This window comes from Mus caroli, chromosome 8 (assembly GCF_900094665.2).
Source record: "Mus caroli chromosome 8, CAROLI_EIJ_v1.1, whole genome shotgun sequence".
NCBI classification, from domain to species: Eukaryota; Metazoa; Chordata; class Mammalia; order Rodentia; family Muridae; genus Mus; species Mus caroli.
In genome coordinates, this window is record NC_034577.1 from 75,969,385 (window position 1) to 75,984,061 (window position 14,677).

The 14,677-nt window shown below is 51.7% G+C and overlaps 1 protein-coding gene across 6 annotated transcripts in view; it reads left to right on the forward strand.

Moving 5' to 3' along the window:
- The window catches only part of Cacna1a (calcium voltage-gated channel subunit alpha1 A), a 293,753-nt gene extending 286,135 nt beyond the window's left edge, over positions 1–7,618 (forward strand). For 5 of the 6 annotated variants that reach the window (XM_029480502.1, XM_029480505.1, XM_029480504.1 and 2 more), the window contains exons 43-49: positions 609–718; positions 815–953; positions 1,054–1,167; positions 2,965–3,000; positions 3,929–4,115; positions 6,173–6,426; positions 6,794–7,618. In XM_029480502.1, the coding sequence (XP_029336362.1) occupies positions 609–718; positions 815–953; positions 1,054–1,167; positions 2,965–3,000; positions 3,929–4,115; positions 6,173–6,426; positions 6,794–7,264 (1,311 nt within the window). In that variant the 3' untranslated portion in view covers positions 7,265–7,618. The remainder of the gene's footprint in view (positions 1–608; positions 719–814; positions 954–1,053; positions 1,168–2,964; positions 3,001–3,928; positions 4,116–6,172; positions 6,427–6,793) is intronic. The other variant, XM_029480507.1, reaches the window with a different exon arrangement.
- Positions 7,619–14,677: the final 7,059 nt, after the last annotated feature.

The following is a 14,677-nucleotide window of genomic DNA, read 5'->3' on the forward strand; positions in this document are numbered from 1 at the left end:
ATATATATATATATATCTTGATTGCCTGGTTTTATATATATATATATATATATATATATATATATATATCTTGATTGCCTGGGTCTCCAGCATGAACTTTGTAGATGACAACATTGTGTCACAATGTCAAAGGCTGGATAGGGTCTCAAGAAATAGTTCAGTAGGTAAGGATTCTTGTCTTTGAATGAAACCTGAGTTCCATTCTCTGTCATGTGTACACAAAACATGTGTGACACAGAAAATAAATAAATTTAAAGTAAAAGCTAAAAAAAATTTTTTTTTTTTAATTTGGGCACTCAGGAAGCAGAGGCAGGCAGATCTCTGTGAGTTCCAGGACAGCCTGTTCTACACAGGGAGTTCCAGAACAGTCAGGACTACATAGAGAGTCCCCAAAAGAACAAACAAAAACTGAGTAAATTAGCAGACAGATCAGACCCACCTGTGTGTAAGTGAGGGCAGAAGAACTTGTGAGGTTGAGGGAGTGGTAGCATACGTTCCTAAAACAAGGTCCTGGGCTCGGCTTCCAGCACACAGGCTCGGCCTCAGCTTCCAGTGGGTGATTGCTCTGTCCAGCCCTCCGTACACACACTGCTTTCTTATCTTCCTAGAACCGGACACCACTCATGTTCCAGCGCATGGAGCCTCCATCACCAACACAGGAGGGAGGACCCAGCCAGAACGCCCTTCCCTCCACTCAGCTGGACCCAGGAGGAGGCCTGTGAGTATCCAAATGGACAATTGTGGACAGGTGTCAGGTCCCAGGTTCCAAAGCCCAGAGGATGCACACCCTTTCTGGCCTCTGGCCTCTGTGCAGGATGGCTCACGAAAGCAGCATGAAGGAGAGCCCATCCTGGGTGACCCAGCGGGCCCAAGAGATGTTCCAGAAGACTGGCACCTGGAGCCCAGAGCGAGGGCCACCCATCGACATGCCTAACAGCCAGCCCAACTCCCAGGTGCTGCCTCCCCCTACCGCAGGCTGGGTGGTTCAGGCAGAAAGGGTTCTCCCATACACAGAGGCCGCAGACTCACCCTACCCCACCCTCTGCCTGACAGTCTGTGGAGATGCGAGAAATGGGTACTGATGGCTACTCAGACAGCGAACACTACCTCCCCATGGAAGGCCAGACCAGGGCTGCTTCCATGCCCCGCCTCCCAGCAGAGAACCAGGTGAGAGCTTGCAGGATTCTGGGCTGTCCCCACACAAGTTACTGAGGATCTTATACCTCTCCCTTGGGGACCCCAGCCTGGGTGGGACCATCTGCAGCTTCGTGGGTGGGTTAGGGTGGAGACCACCCTTTCCTGACTCTTTCAGAGCCTGGTCCTCCTAACCACTCCCTGGCAAAAGCCAGAGAGAGATGGAGTCCCTTGCAGCACATGGTAGAAAGTGCCAAATGGCTTCTGTCTGCCCTATTTGAGAGCACAAAGGGGCAGAGTGGGCTCGGAAGGGGTGGGTCCAGCTCTGGTGAGAGATGCCTTTGGGAATGCCTGCTTCAGCAGCATGAGGCGTCTCACACACCCAGGAGGCTGAGGAAAGAGGAGTTCCAGGCCAGCTTAGGCTATAGACCTGGACCACATCTCAAACAAGCAACACGACTTACATCTATAATCCTGTCACTTGGAAAGTGGAAACAGGAAGATCGGGAGTTCACAGTCAGACACTGCTCTATAGCTAGTTCGAGGCCAGCCTCTCACTGTGTGAGATCCTGACTCAAAACAAAACTAAAGACTCCTGACTAGTAGCTGGAGAAGTGGCTCACTGGGTAAGAGCATGTGCTGCTCTTGCAGAAGACCTGACTGGGTTCCAGCACAGGACGTTCACAGCCTCCTGGAACCAGAGCTCCAGGGACCCAGTGCCCTCTCCTCGCCTTCTTAAGCACCTACACACAGGTGCACAAACTCACACACATGTACACAAATAATAAACTAATTTTAAAAAAGAAAACTAGAATCTTGACTCCAAAGCTGGAGAGTGGAGCTCATGGTATCCCCCTGCTTAGCATGGGCGGACTGGGTCCCTGCTACCCATGCACTTCACACACATACCACTTACATGCAATCCGTACATACATGCACATGCATCCGTGTGTTCCCAGTGTTAACAGGCATGTCCGTGTGCACACACATGGCCTGCTGCCTTCAGGAATAGAGCATGTCTGAAGAATCAGAAAGCAGTCTGGATGTTCCTGGGACGGCTGTCACATGTCTGGGAGGGTTGGGGCGGTTGGGTGTGTACCTGGTATGTGTGTCTCAGTGTGGCTGCTTCTCTTAGCTACTCCCGCCCCTTATAGGGAAGGCAAGATCCCCATGGGGACAGAGAAACAAGCATGCCTGGCTACTGTGCAATCGAAATGCAATCGGGAATGGGGATAAAGCCCAGGCTGCTACTGAGGACAAGGAGAAAGGGCAGGAGGAGGGGGGCAGCGGGAGGGGGCAGGCATGTCTGGCTGGGGCAGCTTGCCCTGCATTATGTAGCAGATTCGCTGTGTCTGGCTGGGTCATCATGGCCCAAGGGCCTGGCCTCTGGCTGCTGTGACCTTGGGGTGCATGTAGCTGCCCCATCCCTTCTGTCAGGCCTGGCCTGCTGGTCCCCAAACAGAGACGAGCCAAGCTGGGCTGAAGGCCACCTGGAAGCTTTGAGCTGAAGCTGGGGCGAGGCGGGCGGGGGAGGGGTGCCGGGCCGCAGTGCATCGCATGAAATGGGCCAGGAGCCTGTGGCCTTGCTGTCCCATCTGTCAGTCTCGTGTCTCTGCCATCTGTCTGTCTCCTGTCTCTTCTGTGCCCGTTGTGGGGGACAGCCAGCGGGGTCCTGGAGCACCCCCTCACTCGACACCACCAACACCGAGTTTTAACCTCTCTACCCTCCACCTCCTGCATGGACCACCCACTCACCATCCTTTCTACCTTTTATATTTATTTCCTTCTTTCTGTTTTTTCTGTGTGCGCCATCCTGTGGGGCTGGGACAGAGGAGAAGGGGCCGGCCACGTGGAAATGACCTCAGTGTATGTACCGCGCCCGGCCAGCTCGGCTCCAGCCCCTCTCCCTCCCTGCCCTGTCTGTGACAGCTCCTACCATCTCCCCCTACCCTCCACCCTACCCTTTCGTTCGAGGCCCCACCCTAGCCCTCCCCCTTGTGTGTTGGAGGAGCCCCTTCCTTGTGTGTTGTGTCCTGTGTGTGCAAGGGGCCACACGGCACCCCACATCGTCTTCAGAGCCTCCAAGAGGCCGACCTGCCCACCCTGCCCATTTCCTGCGGGTCTGTTCCTCCAGTTCAACCAGTGACCACTGGCCTACTGCCTTGGGTCCCTTAGCTCCTGCCTTGGGCTGGGTCCTGCACATCAGAGTTGGAGCAGGCCTGGTCCGGTTGGCTCTGTTTTCCTTCTTCTGCCTGCTACAGAGAGAACTGAAGACTGTCCATGGCAGAGCAAGAGCAAGGATTCTGGGACAGTAAATGCAGGCTCAGAATGGTCTCCAGCACCTCCACTGCTAGGGCAGCCCAAGCTGGGCCTGGGGGATAGGGACCAGAGGTGGGGATGGGCGCGAGGGGCAAGAGAGTTGGGCCAAGGAGAAGCAGGGCTCCCAGATCTGCACTCTGCAAACAGTATGCTTCTTGTCAGTCAGCCAGCCTGAACACCAGGGCCTCCTGGAGAGCAGGGCGAGAGGTTAGCCAAGGGCCTTCTGGCCAAAGTCCAGCACATACCCTAAGAAGCCACAACATTCCTGTCACTGGACTTAAGTATCCGTAGGGCTCCACCCCTGCAGCCAGCAAGCCAGACACTCAAACCCACCACTGCACCTCTGGACATAATCCCTGGATGCTCACACACTCTGATTCTGTCACCAGTCAGCCAGGCGGGCTGCAGGGCTGAAAGGAGCAGGCCATGAAAATGCTGGCCATTAACTCTGCCCATGCCTGTGCCCCTTCCCCAGACCATCTCTGATACCAGCCCCATGAAGCGCTCAGCTTCTGTGCTGGGACCCAAAGCCCGGCGACTGGATGACTACTCACTAGAGCGGGTACCGCCTGAGGAGAACCAACGGTACCACCAACGTCGCCGGGACCGTGGCCACCGCACCTCTGAGCGCTCTCTGGGCCGATACACTGATGTGGACACAGGTAGGCTACCACAGGACCCAGAACAGATCCATAAAGAAATAGAAGGCCAAGGAGGGGGAGGTGGATGCCAAAAAGGGAGAAGCTGGGAGAGAGAGGGTTAGGATCTGGACTTGGCGGCCAACCAGGATACATAGTAAGACCCAGATTCAAAAAGAAAGGAGCTGGGCATGGTGGCACACTCAGGAGGCAGAGGTAGGGGGATCTCTGAGTTCAAGGGCAGCCCAGTCTATGGAGCAAGTTCCAGGATAGCTGGAGCTACACAGAGAAACCCTGTCTTGAAAAAAGAAAAACAAACAAACAAAAAAACAAGAAGGGGCTGGAGAGATGGCTCATCAAGTTAAGAGCACTGGATATTCTCCCAGAGGTTCTGAGTTCAAGTCTCAACAACCACCCGGGAGCTCAAAACCATCAGTAATGGGATCCAATGCCTCTCTGGCATGCACCATATATACACACAGATACATACAGACCACTCATAAATACGTAAAAATTAAAAGAAAAACCGGGAAGAGAGGAAGGGAAGGAGGGAGGGAAGCAAGCAGGCTGGGTGCAGGTGGGTGATGTCTCTGGGGCCTGACTTAGGATCACCAGCTCCATGGACAAAGCCAGCTATGGCAGTGCATGTCTGAGAAGGCAGAAACAGGTGGGTCCCTGACCTAGCTCACAGGCTAACTAGCCTAAGCCCCTCAGTGACTTCCAGGCTAGTGTGAGAAGCTGTCTTTGAACAAAATAAGGTAGAGCCTGGAGAGGCCCAAAAGGTAGGGCAAGCATCACACAAGCAGAGGACCTAAGTTTGTAAAGAGCCACAGACAACGGAGTAATGCACTTCTGTGATCCCAGCCCAGGCGAGATGGGAGATGGGGACAGGAGAGTCCCCAGTAGCCCTGGGACAGGTAGCATGGCAGATAAAGCAGGTAACAAGAGACCCTGTCTCAAACAAGGCAAAAGATAAGCGTCAACGCCCAATATTGTCCCAAACCCCATATGCACCTTGTGACATTTGCACCCACACTCATGTACCCACATCATACACACCAAAAATAAGTAAACAAAAGACTTATTTAGTTTGAGACAAGATCACTACGCGCTCCTTGGCCTGGAACTCACAGAGGTTCTCCTGCCTTTAGCTCTGGAATGCTAGAACTAAAGGCAAGCCTCGGCTGTTGATTTGGTTAGGGATTTTTTGTTGGTTGTTTTTTCCCCCGAGACAGGGTTTCTCTGTGTAGCCCTGGCTGTCCTGGAACTCACTCTGTAGACCAGGCTGGCCTCAAACTCAGAGGATCTGCCTGCCTTTGCTTCCCTAGTGCTGGGATTTAAGGTGTGTGGCACCATGGCCAGCTGTGTTTTAATTTTTTTTTAAATTTGTGTGCTAGTTCGAGTGCATGATGAATGCAGGTGGCCCTAGAGCCAGAAGAGGGTGTTGGATCTCCTGGGCCTAGAGCAGTTGAGCTGCCAGACATGTGTGCAGGAAATTGAATTTAGGTCCTCTGCAAGTGTAGCACACCCTCTTAACCCTGATCCATGACTGCAACCCCCTTTCCGCAATTAAAGCAAAAGTAAGGTGAGCAGTTCCCAAGGTTAACTGGCCTCAGTGTGTAGATGCACACACACACACACACACACACACACACACACACGACAGAGACACAGAGAGGAGAAATGTTAAAAAGAAGAGACTGGGCCAGGTGTGGGCCAGGTGGTAGGCGGCTAACATGTACAAAGTCTTAAGTTGGTCATATTCAACACTGAGAAAAGGGATGGGCCAAGCAAGATGGCTTAGCCTGTAAAGGCATTTGCTGCCAAGCCCACCGACTTGAGTTTGATTCCTGGAACCCATGAAGTGGAAGGTCACACTTTCAGATGATGCCACGGGGGGGCGGGGGGGAGTTGGAAGCTCTAGCTGAAAAGAAATGTAAAAATAAAGAGGTGGAGGTGTGACTAGAAAGGAAACCAGGGGCTGCTGCCTGGGGACACTCCAGGCCCTACCTCTCCAGACTTTCCCCTTCTCTCTGTGGCCCCTTCTTCCTCCCTCACCATCGTCTCCACTTCCCACTCAGGTTTGGGGACAGATCTGAGCATGACCACCCAATCGGGTGACCTGCCCTCCAAAGATCGGGACCAGGACCGGGGCCGACCCAAGGACCGGAAGCATCGGCCACACCACCACCACCACCACCATCATCATCATCCCCCGGCCCCCGACCGGGATCGCTACGCACAGGAGCGGCCGGACACCGGCCGGGCGCGGGCCCGGGAGCAGCGCTGGTCCCGCTCGCCCAGCGAAGGTCGGGAGCACACGACACACAGACAGGTGCGTGTGGCAGGCCCAGACTGACCAGAAGCGGGGGGCAGGAGTGGGGCCGCAGTGGGTGGGACGGGTGGGGGCGGGCCTGGGAGGCGCCCGGGGCGGGGCGCGGGTAGCCCGCCACTCTTGCTTTTCCCCTTGGCCCGGCTTCCCTGCGACTCGTGTCCTGCGGACGCCTGTGAGTGACTTCGGAAACTTACGAAGCTCGTTTCTCGTTTCTCTCCTCACTGTTGTGTTGGTTTGCCCGTCCCCCCTCCCCGCCTCTCCGTCCCGCCGCCCGCCCGCCCGCCCTTCCGTCTGTGTGTCCCCGTGTGCTCCTGGTTGGTCCGTGGTATCTTTGCTTTTGATTTCCTTTGTTTCGATTTTCGTGTAGGGCAGTAGTTCCGTCAGTGGAAGCCCAGCCCCCTCTACGTCCGGCACCAGCACGCCGCGGCGCGGCCGCCGCCAGCTCCCCCAGACCCCCTGCACCCCGCGGCCGCTTGTGTCCTACTCGCCCGCTCCGCGCAGGCCTGCGGCGCGCAGGATGGCGGGTCCCGCAGCGCCCCCTGGCGGCTCGCCGCGGGGTTGCCGCCGTGCGCCGCGCTGGCCTGCGCATGCGCCTGAGGGCCCGCGGCCGCGCGGCGCTGACTACACCGAGCCCGACAGTCCGCGCGAGCCGCCAGGGGGCGCGCACGATCCCGCGCCGCGGTCGCCCAGGACTCCGCGCGCCGCGGGCTGCGCGTCACCGCGCCACGGCCGCAGGCTGCCCAATGGTTACTACGCGGGGCACGGCGCGCCGCGGCCGCGCACAGCCCGCAGGGGCGCGCACGACGCGTACAGCGAGAGCGAGGACGACTGGTGCTAAGCCGCCCCGCCCCCCGCAGCGCCCGTAAAGTGCGGGCGCACCGCAAATGATAAACAATAACGTTTTTAAAAAAGAAAACCCGGGAGAAAAACAAAAATAGCTTCTATTGATGAGTTTTATCATCTCGATTGAATCTTTCGTTTTCCCGGTGAATGAAACCGAGGTGGCTGCAAGCCGGAAGGACGGCTGCACGCCCCACACACTTCTCAGACCCACGGGAGTGCTTGCGGGCCACGCCAAACTTATTACTGCCTGCAGAGATCAACTACAAGAAAACAACACTAACAGTTTTTAAAAGGACAAAAAAAAAAAAATTGAGAGAAGTTTTTTTTCTGATATTTGGTCCTGCTTGAAATAACAAAAGAAAAAAGAAAAAATTACCACCATCACTGATTCCCTTGCTTCTTTTTTTTCCTTTATCTTTTTAAAATTTTTTTTTCCTTTTTTTCCTATCTTGTTTGAAAAACGTGGGCTTGGGACTGTGAAATATTGCATGACATTAAAAAGAACAAAAAAATAATAAAAACGAAAAAACTTGAATCCACGGACTTCTGAACTAGAGTGGTCTTTGTCCCTTGACCAGGATGCCTTGCAAGTTACTCTTGGGAAACGGAATAGGGGAAGGCAGTTTGTTAGCTCCCAGAGGAACAGCGCTGGGGCATCGCTCTGAAACAGAGCCCACAGCCCTGTGTTCACTTCCAGTGCAAGGCACCTGTGGCTCCTTGAAAGGATACTTCCACAGGGCAGGGGCTCTTCAGTTCAATTCACCTCAGCCCTGGAGAAATTCGGAGGGTGGGGGGTCAAAGATCTGAACAGTCTGTGAAAGGATGACGGGTCTCGTCAAAGCATGAATGCTGTCATGATTGTTTTTTAGAGATTTATTGTTTATGTCTATGGCTTTGGGCATATGTAAAAGTGCCTTCTGAAGCCAGAAGAGGGTGTCAGATCCCTGAGCCTTCTAACCTGGCTGCTGGAAACTGAGTCCAGGTCCTTTGAAAGGGCAGACTATATTCTTAACTTCTGAGGCACCTCTCTAGCCTCTCCCCACCCCCACCCCCAATGCTGTCCTCTGTCCTCACCAGGACACAGGGATGGCCCCCTCACCCTACCTCGTCCAGCATAATTGTCTACATACCCGCTGCAGCCAACAAGTTAGCCACACCCGGTGCAGGTTCTAAGAGCCCAGCCCCTCAGTCTTCCAGGTCTTTACCTCCCTCTTTGCCTGTTTGGAAAATGTCTGTGAATATGGTCTGTATCTATAAAACCAAAGTAAAATTAGGTGAGAGGAGAGGCCAGGTGCCCCTTTCAAGTTAAAACAAAGATCAGTTCTCTGGCCTGATAGGACAACCTCTAGTTGTAATATGCCTGGAGTGTGTATGGTATATGTGCATGTGTGTATGTATAGGAGTGCATGCATATGAATTGTGTGAAGACCACACAGGTTGATAACTACCTGCCTTCTTTTATTGTTAGCCACCTCTTGTGGTTTGTGAAAAGGAGCCTATGTAGCCTTGGCTGTACTGGAACTCACTATGTAGACCAGGCTGACCTCCAATTCAGAGACTGCCTCTGCCTCTGCCTCCCCAGTGCTGGGGGTCAAACCGTCATTAGACTGAGGAGTTGTCATTACCACCCAGCCATGACATATTTTCCAAATGTCACTGGCTTTGTAACCTTTAGTTTGTGATTTAACCTGTGCCCCTATTTCTTTTCAGTAAAATGGAAATAATAGAATTAGACACAGTGTGTGTTTTTTTTTCTTTTTTATGATGTACAAAGTATGGGACCTCTGTGTTCTGATAAAGCTTTTTTTTTTTTTTTTAATGAAAGCAGGCAGCTAGTGTGGGAGGGCCGTTGAGATGGCTCAACAGATAGAGCTCTGGCTGCTCTTGCAGAGGATACGGGTTCCATTCCCAGCACCCACACAGTAGTTCACAGCCTTCTCCAAGTCCAGTCCCCTCTTCTGGCCTGTGCAGGCACTGTATGCTTGTGATACACAGAAATACAAGCACACACACACACACACAATACATTTTTTAAAAAATAAGTAAGTAAGGGGCTGGAGAGATGGCTCAGAGGTTAAGAGCACTGGCTGCTCTTCCAGAGGTCCTGAGTTCAATTCCCAGCACCTACATGTTGGCTCACACATCTGATGCCCTCTTCTGGCCTGCAGGCAGAACACTGCATACATAATAAATCTTTAAAAAAAAAAAAAAAAAAAAGGGTAAGTAAATGTTAGGTCAAGAACCTGGGCTGATGCAACGTGTTCATGATCTTAGCTACTCAAAGGCTGGAGTAGGGAGATACTTTAAATTTAGAAACTCAAGAAGAGATTGGGAGTTTGAGGCCAGCCTGGTCTAGAGAGTGAATTCCAGGACAGCCAGGGCTACTCAGAGAAACCCTTGTCTTGAAAAGACAACAATCAGAGTGCATTAAATGTGGTCCATAGCTGCAGGGCTGTGCTGAAAGCTGCCCTCCCTCAGAAGCAAAGAAACAAGCCAGCGGCCACTCCACCATGTCCATCGTTACCTTTTCATCCTTCCTGGGAGACAGGAAGCTGCTCAGTTCTGTAAATGAGAACTCAGAAAGGAGCCTCTGGGTGTGGCTGTACTCCTCTAGCCGAGCAAAGCCTTGCCTGCCTGCTCTGAACCATAGCCTGAACATGCTTGCAGTCGCTACAGATGCCTTGGACCTCTCAAGCAGACAGAGGACCAACCCTGAAACAGCAGGATGAAGCCAGCAGATGGAACTGCCTTGTCATACTGGGCCCCCCAAATTGCATGTGTATGTCTGCAGTTGAGGCAGTCCAGAGGTACCTCTCTTTAAGGACACCAGGTCAGCATCACCATGTTTTGGCTGCCAGCTACAGTTTGGCCTCCCCAGGATCTGGATGTCTACAGAGTGGAGGTGTGTATGACACTGGGTCACCCAGGCTCCTGCTCTTATCCACCTGTTCCAGATCACACAGCTGTACTTTGGTCCGGAAATCCACCTGCCCGAGATTCTCCCTCCTCCCTCCTAGACTGCATAGTCACAGTGCATCCCCTAACTGGAAGCCTGAGATATCCCCACATCCATCTATTCCTGCCTCCCAGATCTCTTCCTTTGCCCACGTGTCGTGTCTGAGATTTTCTTCTATCCTTCTGTTCCAGCCCAATGCCAGTAGGCTCCATGGACGGCTCAGGAGAGCCAGCACACTTAGATGTCCGTTTCTGAGAACACACGAACAGAGAGACATCTGGGGTTCCTGGAGGCATGAAGAGGACAAACAGGAAAGTTGACATTTAATGAGGACAGGACACCTGTTGCACAAGAATGTGCTTAATGTCATTGAACCGTCCTAACAATGATTAAAATGTTCACATCCTCTTCACATGTGTTTATTTACAGATGTGTATGTTGAGGTACCCATGCTAGAGCAGGTAGGTGAAAGTCAAAGGACACCTCATGGGAGTCAGTTTTCTCCTCCCAAAGAGGTCCAATGGATTCAGCGCAGGCTGTCAGTCTTAGTGGCAAGGGTCTCTACTCACTGAACCATCTTGTCCACTCCTAAAATTAGCCAATTTTATGAGATGAAGTTTTATTGTTTGGGCTTGGGTTTAGCAGTGAGAAGTGAATCAAGAGCCTCCATGTTAAACAAGTATTCCCACCCCACCCCCGCACCCCCCCCCTCGGGCCTTCAGCTGTCAATCTCCTTGCCACTTCCTAAACAGCCAAGGTTACAGACAGCTATGAGGTATGATTTAAAGCATAACAAGAAGTTCACTAAAGGTAGGTGTAGTGGCATATTCTTGTAATCTCAACACTTGAGAAGGAAGAAGAATGAAGAATTCAAGGTCATTCTTGGCTACACAGCAAGTTTGAGGCCAGCCTGGACTACATGAGAACCTGTCCAAAAAAAAAAAAAAAAAAAAAAAAGCAGACCTGGGCACGATGATGATACATTCCACCTTTAATCTTTAATCTCAGTACTCAAGAGGCAGAGTCAGACAGATCTCTTTTAGTTCGAGGCCAGCCTGGTCTCCAAAGTAAGTTCTAGGACAGCCAGAGCCACATCTCAGAAAACAAAGTTAAATACAAACAAACAATAAAACCTTCCCGGGGTCTAACTATAGTGATGCCTGCCTGTAATCCTAGCCCGCCCGTGGGAAGTTTAGAAAGGAGAAGAATCACTGCGAAGTTACTCAGGGATGCCCACCAGCACATTGGGTCAGCACACTCTGTCCTGGACTACATGCAAGAGTAAGAGTCGGAAGACTCTCAGACTCAAAGCCAAGGTCACCTAGTGAAGCTGTTTCAAAGGTAGAAGAAATGGGGTGGATGAGATACAGAGACAAAATTTGCCACCGAGCCTGGTGACCTGAGTTCAAACCCCAGGAACTCATGGTAAACAGTGAAACTGACCCCCGTCCTCTGGCCTCCAGATATGCCCATACACATACACACAATAAACAGGTTTCTAAAATATGATTATAAAGAAGACACATGGGGACTGGATAGATGGCTCAGTAGTTAATAGCTCAGGCAGAGAATCTGGGTACAGTTCCTAGTACTCACATGGTGGCTCACAGATGCCTATAAAATCCAGGTTTGGTGGTTTTTTTTGGGGGGGGGGGGCTGGGAAGTGGGGAGGAGTCTGATGCCCTCTTCTGGCCTTTTTGGGCACCAGACTCCCACAGGTGCAGAGACATACATGCAGACGAAACACTCATACACATTAAATAATTAATATAATTAATGTTTTTAAAAGGTGTGGGGAGGTAAATTGACACAGTCTGTAATCTCAGCACTAGAAAGGCAGAGACGGAGGCTAGCCTCCTTCACAAAGTGTCTCAATAATAAATACAAAATTATGGATTTTATGTAGTCCTCATGAGACTGGAGTGTGCAAACAAAATAATGCATTCCAAAGTCTGGCCAACCTGAGGTGGAGCTCAGCCCATGGTTGAGGCCCTGGGTACTGCGGGATTCGAGCAACAGGAATGGAGCCTGGGCACACTGGTGCCCTGCGGTGATCACTGCTGTGCAGCTGCAGAGGGGGCCAGCGTGAGGTCCCAAGTGGGCTAGCATGAGGATCCCACTGAAAGACTGGTACCCACCCAGACAACTCAGCTACAGCAGAGACTGTGCGAAAGGGTCCCCAGGTCATGGCTGGCCTGGCCAAAATAGCTAGACCATTGGCTCAGGAAGAGAAAAGTGCTAGGCATGGGGCGCCTGAAAAGGAAAGAGAAAAGACTTGGGAAGGAGCCGGATCAAAGAGGGAGAAGGTAAGAGCAGAAAAGCAAATCAGGCTGAGAATGCGGTGGTGCTGTGGTCTGCTTTTCCAAAGCCTGGATTTCAGTTCTCAGCATCTAATAATGAATAGGATACAGGTTGGAACCCCAGTGACCCCACCTTTGACTTTCTAACAAGCCTGAGGCCAACCTAGGCCTGGCCTAGATAGATGAGATCCTGTCTCTAAAATGATGATGATGATGATGATGATGACGATGTGTGTGTGTCAGGCAGCAAAGAAACCTGGAACAAGGCTCACTCAGTGCCCTAAGTCTCTCCAGCCCAGGCTCTGGGCTTCCTTTCCCCCAGGTCTTCTCTTATAGAAACCAGTCATTTCAGCCATATGCTTTCTTGGCCTCTTGGTCCTCCGCTCCTCTTGGTCAGTTTGCTCTCTCTCCTCTCTCTTTCTTTCTCTTCTCTGTTAGCTCTTCCTCCCTCTCATGCTCTCTCCACCCCTGGCCCAGTCTGGACCCTTCTAGATGCCTCTGGGCTGTTCTCTCCCTCTTATCTACAATAACACCCTTCTCCATCATCCCTGGGAATGGCCAGGGCCCCATTTTCATTAAATAAATAAATCTGTCTTGGCAATCTCTTGCCACGATACTTGAAAAACAGTGTGGCTTTGTTGTCATCACATGGTGGGTGGGTAAAACACTGCCCGCCACTCTACCCCAACCTCTGGAGACATTTTTGGTTGCCGTAGTAGGGGAAGAAGTTGCAATTGGTGTTTAGTTAATTAAAGTCAGAGATGATGCCCAGTGTTCCAAAATGGGACAAGGGGCTGACTCCGCCACACAAGCGTTGCCTAGAACCCCCAGTGAGAGGCTGGGGCATGGCTTAGTGGTAGACAACTGCCTAGCATGTGTGACGCCCAGGTCCATCCCATAGCACGCACACACACACAAACACACACACACATAAGAGAGAGAGAGAGAGAGGTGGGATGTATGTCCTAAAATCCATCATGCACTGAAAGAAAAGTAGAAAGGGTTCAAAGGTTATAAACACTTGCTCTTCCGGAAGACTGAGTGTGGTTTCCAGCGCCCACATCAGAACGCTTGCGACCACCTGCAACTCCATTCCCAGTGTATTCAATGCCTTCTTCTAGCCTCCAAGGGTAACCCATATACATACTGCATAGGTCCTCATACATGCACACAAATAAAATTAATCTTGGGCATGGCAGCACAAACTTTTAATCTCAGCACTTGGGAGACAGAGGCCAGAGGATCTCTGTGAGTTCTGGGGCAGCCAGGAATACATAGTGAGACCCTGTCTCAAAAGTACAAAACAGGGAGCCTGGCGTGGTGGCGCACCCCTTTAATCCCAGCACTCCGGAGGCAGAGGCAGGTGGATTTCTGAGTTTGAGGCCAGCCTAGTCTACAAAGTGAGTACTGCAGGCACACAGTCCACATATGTGCAGGCAAAAACCCGCATATATAATAATAAATTAATCTTTAAAGCAAACAGAATCCCTTACACCATTCTAGGCTTTCTTGTTGACATTTAGGGGAGATGGGCTCTATTTTCTAGGTCTGTCAGAAAGAGACCATCACTCCATGCACGGGACAAAACAAACCCGTGCGTGCTTCTTCTAATCCAAAGGGCACACTACTCACAAACACGAATGGCAGGCACCCGGGACAGCAAGTGTACTTGGTTTTTATTCAAATGCCGTTGTTGACTTATGTCTGGAGGAAAACCCCAAGCACCCTAAAACGGTAGGTCTAAAGTGATGATAATCTTGTCTCAGCTCACGGTGGACTGTGGACACTTTGAGCACTCTTCATGAAGCTCTTAAAGGCTTTCTGTAGCCACGTAATCTCACCTCTGGCTCCCTGCGGACACGTCCTCCAGACAGCTCCAGTCTCTATTGGAATGCACTGGTTATGCCTCTCAAAGCCCAAATTAGCATCCCTGCCTTCCACACTCACTCCTCTACCCTAGCCCCTCCCCCACCCCGTGCTGCTCCTGTTCAGCTTCCCGCCCTGCAGTTTACTCCTCCTCTCTATAACCCGCATGATTTCCAGGCCCCGCTTCTCTACTCTGGCCATGCCCAATCTGCTTCTTTTTCTCTCTGATCTGGCTTCTTCCAGTTGCCGCTGGCTCTTCTCTCGCTCTTTTTTTTTTTTTTTTTTT